The following is a 13,500-nucleotide window of genomic DNA, read 5'->3' as shown; positions in this document are numbered from 1 at the left end:
CTTGTTTAGCAACTCCAGCAACGCCATGTGTTTATACTCGACAAATATTTCATACATATACATAAATTGAAGTATATAAACATTGAGACTAACGTCAAAGTATTAAAACAAAAGCAATCTTGTGCTACAACAAATAATTATTATCATAAAATCGATATTGTAATCGATATTATAATGGATGCAACTCCAATCCATTCTATTTACCATGCGATGGAAGAAGAAAATGAGAGAGAAATCAAGATATGATTTCACAGATCGAGAATGGGAAGAAGAAACAGACAGCGCAAAAGTTGAAGAATTATGATTTTCAAAATTAACAATTCTTTGTATTTATAGGTAGAAATGGTGACGATTATAAATTTGTTAATTTTGTCAAAAGGAAAGTAATTAATTACTTAACATATTAAATTATTAATTTTTTTTTGATCATATTAAATTATTAATTTTAAATAAAATTTTTAATCCTCAATACTAATAACATAATAGCAGACAAATTAATTACTATGTTAAGATAGGTCAAAAAAAGATACGTCAATTTTAGATTATTAATTACTACGTCAATTGCTGCACGTTGGCTATTTTAAATTATTAATTACTACGTCAATTTTTAATAATTACCATAATTACTAATAACTAATTACAATTAAATTCTATCATATAATTACCATTACCATAATTACTAATAATGAATTACAACCAATAATTAATATTATTCTATCATAATAATAATAATAATTTGCATATTACTAAAATACTCCTACGTTTGGCCGGGAAAATTTTAGAGGAGGATATTGCTTTTATATATAGTATAGATTATTATTATTATTATTATTATTATTATTATTATTATAAAATAAAAAAATAAAAAAAGAAATTAGTGAGAGTATGTATTTGAGGCTTTGAGCAGAGTTGAATAGCTCGGACTCAAGTCAGGTCGATTCGAGCTCAATATTAGGAGGAAGAATTGAAGAAGTCACAGCTGAGTCTTACACACAAGGGAAAGAACAAATATGTGTTGTGTGTGTGTATGTATAACTTGAAATTTGAGGATTAAAAAAAATTGTCATAATGAATAAAATGTGAGTTGGGATAACTTGAAATACATTACAGACAAGAAAACTCACAATCACTATTTTAGAATGGGCATAAAGTAAATTTTATCCATGTATAATTACCTACAAAGACTCAGGTCAAGAAGACCAATATGTGACTCCTACTGAGAGCTGAACATATTATAATATTCTTGTGGTTATCAATTCAACTATATGATCAACTCTAGTAATATGGCCCTTTAACACTATAATTCTAGCAAATATATAGCATTTTTTTAGTCTAAACAAATTCAAAATATATTAAGATTCGTTCAAAATATCGTACATAAGAAGGGGCAGATTAAGAGATGGAATGTGGTGGATTTTCATGTTCTTTGAGAACAAAACCAGGTTGCTAATTGCCTAATTGGCTTCTTAGGAACTGTGGCAATGATTTGGGCCTCTTGATATTATTCTCTTGCCCTCGTGGATATATTACTCTGCGCGTCTAGAGAGATGTGATCGGTGTGCCAAGTGCCCGGAGAGATTGATCTCTTCTATTAAAAAAAAAAAAAAGAGGCGGATTGAGTAAACAAATAATCCACCATGCTATTAGAATTAATTAACTAATAAAGAACCCTAATTCTCTCAAAACCTCTCTATCTGCCTCACTGCACGAAACCTTGATTCTTCATCTAGTGGTTGTCGGCCTCTGGCCGAAGCTTCGTTTCTTGACCATCGGTCTCCTATTTTCTTTTATTTCTTGTTTTTTTTTTAGTTTCATAATAAATTCCACTGCCGAATTAGTCATCAACCTTTCAAGGATGTTGCAATAGTTCCAAAGATCTAAAGTTCATGGATTTTACCAAATCTGGATAAAGAGGTGATTTGATTCTAGTGGATCCACAAAATAAAGTTTAAGAGGTGGTGTACTACTGTTTCTCTTTTCTTTTGTGTTCTGTTTTTTCTGTATCTTTCTCTCGTTTGTGTGACGAGTTTGTTTTCCTCTCGTTTCTTTTGGCGAGTTCTTTTTTTCATAAGTGTGAACCATATAAGTTGGTCATGCATGACGTATGTGAACTTCATCTTAGGTGACAAAGATGACAATGAAAAAGAGCATATGCAGCTTAGCTCGATGGATATATTGTCAATGAACGACATATGGAAAATATATACTCAAGTAGTGTGTAAGACTTTTCAACCAAAGTTAATCTTGACTACGTTTGATCAATTCTTCAATAATGTTAAAGAAGCTTTAAGTTCATCCAACGAATTCAGTTTCAAATTTGTAAAACAGTCTGCGAATCAAGTTCTTTGTAGCATTGCTAAAGAAGTTGTTTCTATGTCTGACTGTAAGGAATGGTATACGATTCTATTTGTAATTGCTTCAGCTTAATGAATGAGCTTTTTTATTTAAAAAAAAAGAATTAACTAATAAAGAATCTAATTTAATTAGCGTACGCAATTTTATTTATTAGTATAACCCTATGACTTTTTCCTGCGTTTTCGTTCCCAGGTGACGAATGTATGATTAGGTTATTTTAAAGGTTTTTTTTTTTTCAAATCAATAAACTATGGTCTATGGAGACTTAAGGATGGAATGTTCCAGGCAAGAGGGATAATGATGGGTTGAATTTGGATTGTAAACTAGCATTCATAACCCAATTCATCCAATATCATATTAGGTTAAACTTTTAAGTATTCACTCTTTATGTTAAGTATTCAAGTTCAAGCTCTATCGTAATCGGGTTAGTTTGATGAAGATTTGAGAAACTGTGTGTTCGTATATTCAATGATACGTAAGAATTACAGAAACATATTTAAGGGAGTAATCCCATGTACAAAGAGTCCTATACAAATATATAAGGTAACTAAAGTCCATAAGGAAATATCTACTATACTAATATAAGAGCCAAAGAGAGTTAAGCCTAAAATGGGTAGAAAAAATGACGGTCAAATTATTTAATCAAATGGATGGTCCAGATGAATTATTTAATCAAATAGATGGTTAAGATAATTCAGATTAGTATTATTAATAGAGATTACCTAATTTAACCTTACTTTTATGATTATCCGTTAAGTTTTCCGTTAAATATTCTCTTCTCCGTTAATATTCCGTTAACTTTTAACTTATCCATTAATTTCTATAAGAAAGGTCTTAGGTTCGAACCTCATCTCAATCAAATTTGACATAATTAAGTTTCTCACTCTATTTTTTTTTATTTATTTCATTTGGAAGGGGGTTACCCATAATGTAGTTTCTCACTCTATTTTACTCTTATTAAATTATATAAATTAGTAGCTACAACAAAAAATGATACATATGTATTTCTTTAATTTAGAATTATGTGTCTACAATACCTTTATTTGAAAAAATTATTCATTATCAAAAAATTAAATTAAATAAGAGAAATAATTTCATTAGTTATATTGTCTTTATTTTCTCTCATGCAAAGATTCTTTACATTCAAATTTATCAATTGATATTCATTACATTGTCCATTATCTTATTTTTACAATATCTTGTAATTAAATATCAAAGTTATAGTACAAAATAATGTTATATATTTATTTACCAAGTATTTTATTAATACTATGAAAAAAAAAATTTAAAATAATTTGAAGCTAATTATATTAACTACTTGGGGATTGGTTGACAAAGAGAGTACTCAAATAATAACCCAACAAATTGAAGCAGAATCACTCTATTTTACTCTTATTGAATTAAATAAATTAGTAGTTACACCAAAAAATGATACATATGTATTTCTTTAATACCATGATAAAAATTAAAAAAAAATAGTTAAAAATCAATCATATTAACTACTTGGGAGATTTGTTGACAATGAAAGTACTCAAATAACCCATTACCCAGCAAATTGAAGCGAGAAACTACCTTTTAATATCTTTGGAATACATAATATTTTAAATTTTCAAATTTTTATTAATTTATTTAATCTTTTTTCTTAAACTAGGGATTTCTTTATCCACAGACCACAATAACTCATTCAACAATAATGGTTAAACCAAATGAACCCCAAGCAGAACACCTAAAGGAAAAGTCCATAGCTCCTATATCATAATCTTATTGCATAACCACAATAACTCATTTCAGTTAATAATTTGACCGTAATTTTTTCTACCCATTATAGACCTAACTTTCTTTGGCTCTATAGTAGATCTCAAATGGAGCACCATTCAATAGGATGCTCAATGTAGTAATTATTTATTCATGCTCATCAAAATTTCTTCAAAAGATGGTAATTGCATATCATCAAGATTCAAGATGAGTCTCAGTTGAAGTGTGATATATACATGACATACAAGTTACAACAATGATGAACATTTGTCCAGATGAAGTATCCTATAGCAAGCCAGCAACAAATTGATCACAGAGCATTGAAGAAGTTTGCCAGTTTCTTTGACAAAGATTGGTGAGATTCATCAAACAATTCTTCATCCCTCTCATCGAGATCATCCTCGTACTCGTAAACCAAGCACATCCCGTGCTTCTTCAGTTGCAGCCCACTGAAACGCGGCGGCTCTCGCATTGCCACCTGCAACTTGTCCCCCTCTTGCAACATGAACACAAGGTTGTTAGTCTCATGAAATCTACACAAGTAGAGCTGGTCATCGTTGGTGTCGGGAACCCCCATTAAGTAGAGTGTGGTAGTGAGGATGGGATTGCCCTGTCTGATTATCTTCGCTTGGATGTCCACAATGGCGGGGACTTTATCTCTGAAGCTATCCTGTACTTCTTGGTCGAGGGAGACAACAACGGCAATGATCACACCCTTGAGGTCACAGTTTTTCCGGGGGGAAAAACTTGGCAGTTCTTGAACAAGCCATTCTGGAATCTCACTCCCCGGAACACATAAATAGCGCATATGTCTTAGTGTGTCCTGCCATCCAAACACAAGCTCTTATGTGCTCCCGTCATGGGCAAGAAAACATAAGGCAAAAGGAAGAAAGAATAATAGTTGGAAAATTAAAAAAATAAAACACTGGGTTTGCTTGAGACCCAAAACTCCCTTAGACCCTTTCTGGGATTGAATTTCTACCTTAACACTCCCTTTTATAGGCTGATCACAAAGATTCCTAAACTAAGAATGATTAATTATTTGGTAGTTTCTAAACTATGTAAAATAGTAATAAAATAAGTCTTCCTCGGTATGTATCACAAGCCTATAGTAAGATATGATAACAAAGGAGCTCAAGTACTGGCCTAAGCATAAGCATGGGATTGCAGAGAGGGAGAGGGAGAGGGAAGTAGCACCTTCGAAATCCTTCGCTTCAGGGATGGCAAACATGCATTACAGCCACCAGTGTACAACCATCTCAATGATTTCAAGCTTTCTAGACCAGGAATATCTGTTATCTTTTTGCAATTAGAAAGTCGAAGCTCTCGCAAACTCTCCAGATTTGATAGATCAGATATGTGTTCCAGTGAAGAACAGTTTGCAACATTCAAGTCTGTCAAACTTGAAGGGAGTGGAGGGAGAGACTTGAGCTCTTTGCAATCAGGTAAAAACAATTTCTTGAGAACAGTGAGCCCCTTCATGCTACAAGGGAGGCTCCAAAAATTGTTGTGGCCAAGGTTAAGAGTATCCAATGAGGACATTTTCTCAAAGTGATCAGAAATTTTACCAGAAATTTTCCAGGCACTAGCATCCAATTCTTCCAATGATGAGAGATTTGAAAATGATTCTGGAAGAGTGACATTTCTCGTTCCGTCGTCCTGAGAGGGCCGCGGATTCTTCTTCATTCTCAAAAGTTTTAAGCTTGAGAGCATCCCAATTTCATCGGGCAATTCGGTGACTGCAGTGTTTTCCATATAGAAGTAACACAAATTTTTCAGATTCCCAATTGAAGATGGCAACCTCTGGAGATTTGAACAGTTATTCAGTTTTAGTGTCTCAAGCCTTTCCAAAAAGCCTATTGTCTCTGGCAACTCCTTTATGGAGGTGTTATCTAGGGCCAAACTGGTTAGACTCAAAAGATTCCCTATTGAGTCTGGTAATGATTTGATAGAATTGCAATTCTTCATCTCAAGCCTTTCAAGGTTCTTCAAATATCCCACTTGATCAGGTACTTCACATATTGAAGTTTCATCCGTAGAGAGCCAAATTAGCGATGACAATCTGCCTATAGAATTTGGCAATTCAATCGTCAGATTCTTACAATAGCTGACCGTAAGGTGCTTCAAATGATTTAAGGACCCTACAGATTCTGGCAATCTATTGATTGAGGTGTTATCAAGGTACAGTCCAAGTAAAGATTTCAGATCGCCAATGGAATTGGGAATAGAAGCCAATGATCTGCAAAATCTCAAATTCAGTGTCTCTAGGTTTATCAGCATTCCGACAGATTCAGGCATTTCCTGTAAAGCCGATCCATTTAAGGAAAGCTGCCTAAGAGAACTCAGATTCCCTATGGATTCAGGCAGCACCCTCAATCGGCTGCAGTCATCTAAGTTGAAATTTTCCAAGCTTTTTAAGCGAAAAATAGACTTGGGAAGTGTACCTATCAATGTCCTATTTACAAGTAACTCTTTCAAGGATTTCAGCCCATTCAAGTCCTCCGGTAATTCACTTAGACTTTTACAATCAGAGAGGATAAGTTTTTCAAGATGTTTCAAGCCAGAGACATCATTTGGAAACAACATAAGATTCTCACAACCTTTAAGGTTCAGATAGACCAATGTGCTCAAGTTTCCAATTGAGGGATGAACCTTAACCAGTTTTTTGCAATTTTCAAGATTCAGTTTCTCCAAGGGAATGCCAGTTAAGTCAGGGAGTTCCTCAAGAGAGTAACAATTACTGAGGTTCAAAACATGTAGCTTCTCTGCCATCTACATAAAATTTCACTAATGAGTTAACAATCAAATTACTAAGGTTCAAATAAGGACTTCATAAATTTCCATCAATAGAAGGCATTAGATGCTAAAAGTGGTGAGATAACATATGAATCAGCACTGACAGTGCTTAAGAATTAGTAATCTATTTGGTTGCCAGAGCACATAGAAAACTACAATTAGCCACGGTTCAATACTGAAAGTTGATCAAACTCTATTACTGATATGAGAAGAGAAAAGTTAGAAGACTTTGATTTCTAAAGGGTAGATTAAATTGTGACGCTACTGAGTGCACTAAGAAAACTGTGAGTCTCAATTCTACACCAAAGTCTTTTTTTGCGGTAATTAAGGACACTGGCCACTTAGGAAAACTTAATATGCAAAGGTCTTTTACAGATGGTCCAAAATCAAATTGGAGATTTCCTATAAAACTGAGAAAAGATTGATCAATATTGATACTCACCTTATAGCGGAAGATATCCAATCCCTTATTGTTCCATAGCTGTGTAATCTTGCTACCAGACAGATCAAGAACAGCAATATCACGAGGCCAAAACTCGGAAGGAATACATTGTAAAGGGCAACCTTTCCACTGCAGCCACTTCATTTCAGCAGGAAAAAACTTGAAATTACCAAGCAATTCAACATAATTGATCCGAAGAAGTCTTAGATTGACCATAGCTTTAAAAGCTCTGGTGTTGAGTATTCCATCTTCTTCCCCTGCAGCATGCCCAAAACACCTGTTATATGCTTGCTTCAAGTATGCAATTGCATATGCCCATCTCCATCTTTTCTGCAAGTTGATCTGTTGTACTTTCTGAGAAGCTAGATTGTCCTTCTTTTCAAAGTCAATGGCAATACCCTCAATCCTTTTTGTGCCCTAGATTTGGTGAAGAAAATTAAGCAAATAATGGAAGTAAATATCAAAGTTTAAAACAGAGTCTCAACACAATTTTAAAAGGGTTATTAAATACTCTATAGGAATAAGGACAAAATGCACGATTAAAATATTTCATTTGGAAGTAGATATTTGGCATCATCCTCCTCCTCCAGGCAAAATATTATATGAATGAGGATATTGGGAATTTTGAAGGTGTAAAGTTGACAAGATTTCCATAGCAACATAACCTGCAAATACACAGTAATAAATTTGAATTTACTGCCACACTCTTGAGTCAACAAGTAGACTCCTCCATTGTACCTTTAGATTCTTCAATATATTCATGATTTCATGATAATCCCAGAGCCTACTGTGCTCACTTGGATCTCTGTAGCTTTCGCGTCGAACAATTTGTCTCCCCATATCTCTGAGTTGATCATGCATCCATAAAACATTTCCATCAATGATCTTAACAAGAGATTTAGCCGTGAGATCTGTTATTGCTGTTTCAGCACTAAAGCCACAACCATTAAATATGTCAATTGCATCTTCCCTCTTAAAGTTCTTGTCAACAAAGAGACAAGACAAGTCAAGAAATATGCACTTTTCCTGTTCATCTAGAGCATTGAAACTTATTTCTAGCACATCTTGAATCTCCCCAGGACGAATTTGCCTTAGCTTTTGCAATGCATCCTCCCAATCCCTTAACCTTTTCTTGTAGAACAGAAAAGAGCCAAAGACTTCCAGAGCAAGAGGAAGACCCTTGGTGAGTGAAACAATTTTCTCAGAAATATCCTTAAAATTTTTACTAGGCTCCTCTCTTCCAAAAGCATGGTAACTAAAGAGCTGTAGTGATTCTAAGGGAGAAAGCTCCTTTACCTCAACAATTTCATCAACATTTCCATTCAAAACCTGCAAATCTCTAGTGGTGATGATGATTCTGCTCCCTTCATAAAACCAATCTTTCCGTCCAGCAAGCACTTGAAGTTGCCCTATGTTATCCACATCATCTAAGAACACAACAACCGGCACACTCTCAATAGACTTCTTGATCAAACGAATACCTTCAGCAATTTCAGTTATGCTCGACAAAGCGCCCGAATTAAGATCTCCGATCAATTTGCTTTGAAGAATTGTTAGACCATTAGACTGATCAGAAATTCCTCTAACATTTGAAATAAAGCTGCGTTTCTTGAAATGGATGACGAGCTTATTAAACAAAGCTTTGGCGAGAGTGGTCTTTCCGATCCCTCCCATTCCATGTAACCCTAGCACTCGAACACCATTGCCTTTAACATCCAACTTCCTCAATAGCTCATCCACACGAGAATTCAGTCCAACTTGATATTTTGCTACGCCTAAAGGTGTATTGTTTAGCTTACTCAAAACCTTCTTCACTAGAGACTGGATTAACGTAGGCTCATCCCTGCAATAAAATATGATCACAATTGGCTCAAACACTGAAATAAATTTAAGAGGAAATTGCAATTTTAGTTCATTAGTTACACTTAAATTGTTGACTCGGTCCATAATTATTGTTAGGAAAGAAGAACAATATGGTCTTGCAAAAGTGGAACTTGAGAACCAGAAAACAAAGAGAATGCTTGGTCACAAATTTCATGGACTTCCTTCGCAAGCAACAATGGTAACAAATTAGAATTTTTGAGATATAAGAAGAATATCAAACTTTTAAGGATGCTTTTCTAAAAGGTTCACTAAAGATGTAACTTGAGATTTTTGTATTAGAAACCGTCCTCTCGTAAGTACTGCAGCTACTTAGTCAAGTGCAAAGAATACACACAAAATTGTATATTAGTAAGATGGAAGACAATTTTTTCCTTTTTTTTTGAGTAATATTGACCCTGTTACATGGAAGACAATATTTACACCTATCATTATACATCATTTCTTCAATTCTCTTAAATGTCAGATTAATAATTGGAAGCTTTTTTGTTTAACTCCCACTATCATTATATTCATAATGATAACAATAATTCAAATTTAATATTTAAATTATTGTGTAACGGATTAAGAACACATTATATTATTAAATATAATAATTACAACTTCTAGGAATCCATCATGATCAAGAAAGTCCATACTACTAATATAAAAACATATTCAACTTGCTTCATTATATACATGCACATCATGATGATAAAGAAAGTCCATACTACTAATATAAAAACATATTCAACTTGCTTCATTATATACATGCACATCATGATCAAGAAAGTCCATACTACTAATATAAAAGCATATTCAACTTCCTTCATTATATACATATACATCATGATCAAGAAAGTCCATACTACTAATATAAAAACATATTCAACTTGCTTCATTATATACAGACAAATCATGATCAAGAAAGTCCATACTACTAATATAAGCATTTGTTTCACTTGAGGGTGAAGGATAATGCATTTGTGTTTCTATTGGGCTATTTTATTCTTGCAATTCTCTTATACTTTTAAAAGTAAATATTACTGTCATATTAACATATTTGTAATTTACTCGAGTACTATTTTTCTTCGTATCCAAATAACAATTATTTCTCAAAATATAATATAATATAATATAATATAATACTCGTTATGCCTCATTTTACTTATCATATTTACTATTTATTTGTTAAACCAATTTTTTTTGAAGAGATTTGTTAAACCAATTATATATTTATTCTTTGTTTATTTTATTTTGTATTTTCTAATAATTTTTTATTTTGATTTTTTTTTTTGTATTTAATAGTATTTTCAATGTAGTTTCTAAACATATAAATTTTATACACTAATATTAAATTTAATATTATAAGAAATTGAATTGTAAATAACTCCAGTCAATTCTCATTAACCGAACCAAACTCATAAAATAGGAACGATGGAGTATAATATAATAGTATTTGAATAGGGGGTGACAATTGAATATAATGCAGAGTAATGATCATTCCATAGGAAGTTAAACCTATGTTATACGAAAATTCTCAATAATTAGGGTTTTCATGTTTTAGAAATATTTCATCTCACAAATTTATGAAAACTTCAGTTTCAAAATGGTTTCTTTAATTTAAAAAATACTTTTTAAAAAAGAATTTAGGAGTAAACGATTAAAATTTATAAATATTTAAAAAATATTTACAAATGTTAAACATATAATATATAAACATAAATGTATAATTCAACTATCAGTTTAGAAACTTTTAGTTGAGAAGAAAAGTATGCTTCAATTACAAATACCCTCTTATATCATTTCCTACATTTCTTTGTTTTCTATACAATTTTGTCAGTTTATATGTGTGTCTATCAGTTCATAGTTATCAAAGAAAGTGCCATTGATGCCCTTTTAGAAAAGGTTTCTAATCTGAAAAAGACATGAGTAAATATTATATTTACCAAATCCTCAATTTTCAACCAACTAAAATTAAAAAATTAGGAAAATATATAAATAAAGAAGATTATCAAAGTCCATGCACGGTCAAATTGACTAGTAACAGTCAAATAAACACAGAAGGTTAAAAAGGTAAATACCAGACTCTGGAATCCCAACCGGAGGTATTTCCGGCTTTCGTCATGGCTTCCCTCCACCGGAGAATCTTACCGGCGTCGACCGTTATCTGATGGTTCCGGAAATCCCGCTCAAACGCGCCGCTCTGTCTCCGTACATCGGAGGGATCAACTTCGTAGAACACCGGAAGCATGAGCCGCTTGCATTCCAAAATCGTTGCGAGCTCTTCCAGGCACCATTTTGAGGAGGCGTAGTTCTCCGATATGACGGCGATCGAGGCCGCCGAGTCGTGGATTGCTGCGATTAGGCCCGGCGCGATCTCCTCGCCGCGCCGCAGCTCCTCGTCGTCGCGGAATGTCCGTACGCCGTTCCGCACTAGGTCGTTGTAGAGGCGGTCGGTGAAGCCGTGGCGCGTGTCCTCGCCTCTGAANTGTAATTTACTCGAGTACTATTTTTCTTCGTATCCAAATAACAATTATTTCTCAAAATATAATATAATATAATATAATATAATACTCGTTATGCCTCATTTTACTTATCATATTTACTATTTATTTGTTAAACCAATTTTTTTTGAAGAGATTTGTTAAACCAATTATATATTTATTCTTTGTTTATTTTATTTTGTATTTTCTAATAATTTTTTATTTTGATTTTTTTTTTTGTATTTAATAGTATTTTCAATGTAGTTTCTAAACATATAAATTTTATACACTAATATTAAATTTAATATTATAAGAAATTGAATTGTAAATAACTCCAGTCAATTCTCATTAACCGAACCAAACTCATAAAATAGGAACGATGGAGTATAATATAATAGTATTTGAATAGGGGGTGACAATTGAATATAATGCAGAGTAATGATCATTCCATAGGAAGTTAAACCTATGTTATACGAAAATTCTCAATAATTAGGGTTTTCATGTTTTAGAAATATTTCATCTCACAAATTTATGAAAACTTCAGTTTCAAAATGGTTTCTTTAATTTAAAAAATACTTTTTAAAAAAGAATTTAGGAGTAAACGATTAAAATTTATAAATATTTAAAAAATATTTACAAATGTTAAACATATAATATATAAACATAAATGTATAATTCAACTATCAGTTTAGAAACTTTTAGTTGAGAAGAAAAGTATGCTTCAATTACAAATACCCTCTTATATCATTTCCTACATTTCTTTGTTTTCTATACAATTTTGTCAGTTTATATGTGTGTCTATCAGTTCATAGTTATCAAAGAAAGTGCCATTGATGCCCTTTTAGAAAAGGTTTCTAATCTGAAAAAGACATGAGTAAATATTATATTTACCAAATCCTCAATTTTCAACCAACTAAAATTAAAAAATTAGGAAAATATATAAATAAAGAAGATTATCAAAGTCCATGCACGGTCAAATTGACTAGTAACAGTCAAATAAACACAGAAGGTTAAAAAGGTAAATACCAGACTCTGGAATCCCAACCGGAGGTATTTCCGGCTTTCGTCATGGCTTCCCTCCACCGGAGAATCTTACCGGCGTCGACCGTTATCTGATGGTTCCGGAAATCCCGCTCAAACGCGCCGCTCTGTCTCCGTACATCGGAGGGATCAACTTCGTAGAACACCGGAAGCATGAGCCGCTTGCATTCCAAAATCGTTGCGAGCTCTTCCAGGCACCATTTTGAGGAGGCGTAGTTCTCCGATATGACGGCGATCGAGGCCGCCGAGTCGTGGATTGCTGCGATTAGGCCCGGCGCGATCTCCTCGCCGCGCCGCAGCTCCTCGTCGTCGCGGAATGTCCGTACGCCGTTCCGCACTAGGTCGTTGTAGAGGCGGTCGGTGAAGCCGTGGCGCGTGTCCTCGCCTCTGAAGCTGAGGAACACGTCCCACTGGTACCGGTACGACGGCGTACCGTCTGACGCTAGGGACCACTCGTCGCCGTCTCCGGCCGCCATGTTTTCTCGCCGACGTCTTTAAAATTTTGTTGATAGAGATCGTGATCGAATGGATGGCCAACGTTAAGCTTTAGCTTGTTTAAATACTGTTGACATAGGGATATTCTTTACTTAATTATGGGGAAAATGACACTTCCATGAATTATAGTTTTATACCACTTTTTCTCTTTGAATTATTCATAAATTCATATTTGTCCTCTCAATTATTTTAATTTTAAAAATAATAGGGAGTAATTTTTTCCTTATGTGTAAAATAGAAATTTAGATGATTAAAAATAACATCAAAATA

General features: G+C 33.4%; 1 protein-coding gene across 3 annotated transcripts; it reads right to left on the bottom strand.

The window, feature by feature from the left end:
- Window positions 1–4,235: 4,235 nt before the first annotated feature.
- On the bottom strand, window positions 4,236–13,269 carry LOC116027846 (disease resistance protein TAO1-like). 3 transcript variants are annotated; one of them, XM_031269607.1, is made up of 6 exons: window positions 13,121–13,264; window positions 11,293–11,692; window positions 8,087–9,191; window positions 7,349–7,765; window positions 5,308–6,882; window positions 4,236–4,933 (listed from the first exon to the last, which is right to left on the bottom strand). In XM_031269607.1, the coding sequence occupies exons 1-6, from the start codon at window positions 13,209–13,211 to the stop codon at window positions 4,421–4,423; spliced, it is 4,101 nt and encodes a 1,366-aa protein (XP_031125467.1). In that variant the 5' UTR covers window positions 13,212–13,264; the 3' UTR covers window positions 4,236–4,420. The 3 variants fall into 3 exon arrangements, with proteins under 3 accessions (XP_031125467.1, XP_031125468.1, XP_031125469.1); XM_031269608.1 differs by lacking the exon at window positions 11,293–11,692 and having other exon boundaries at window positions 12,721–13,269; XM_031269609.1 differs by lacking the exons at window positions 11,293–11,692; window positions 13,121–13,264 and adding an exon at window positions 9,272–9,336.
- Window positions 13,270–13,500: the final 231 nt, after the last annotated feature.

This window comes from Ipomoea triloba, chromosome 8 (assembly GCF_003576645.1).
Source record: "Ipomoea triloba cultivar NCNSP0323 chromosome 8, ASM357664v1".
Classification (NCBI taxonomy): Eukaryota; Viridiplantae; Streptophyta; class Magnoliopsida; order Solanales; family Convolvulaceae; genus Ipomoea; species Ipomoea triloba.
Note: the sequence above shows the minus strand (reverse complement) of the source record. Positions and strands in the feature narration are given on the sequence as shown.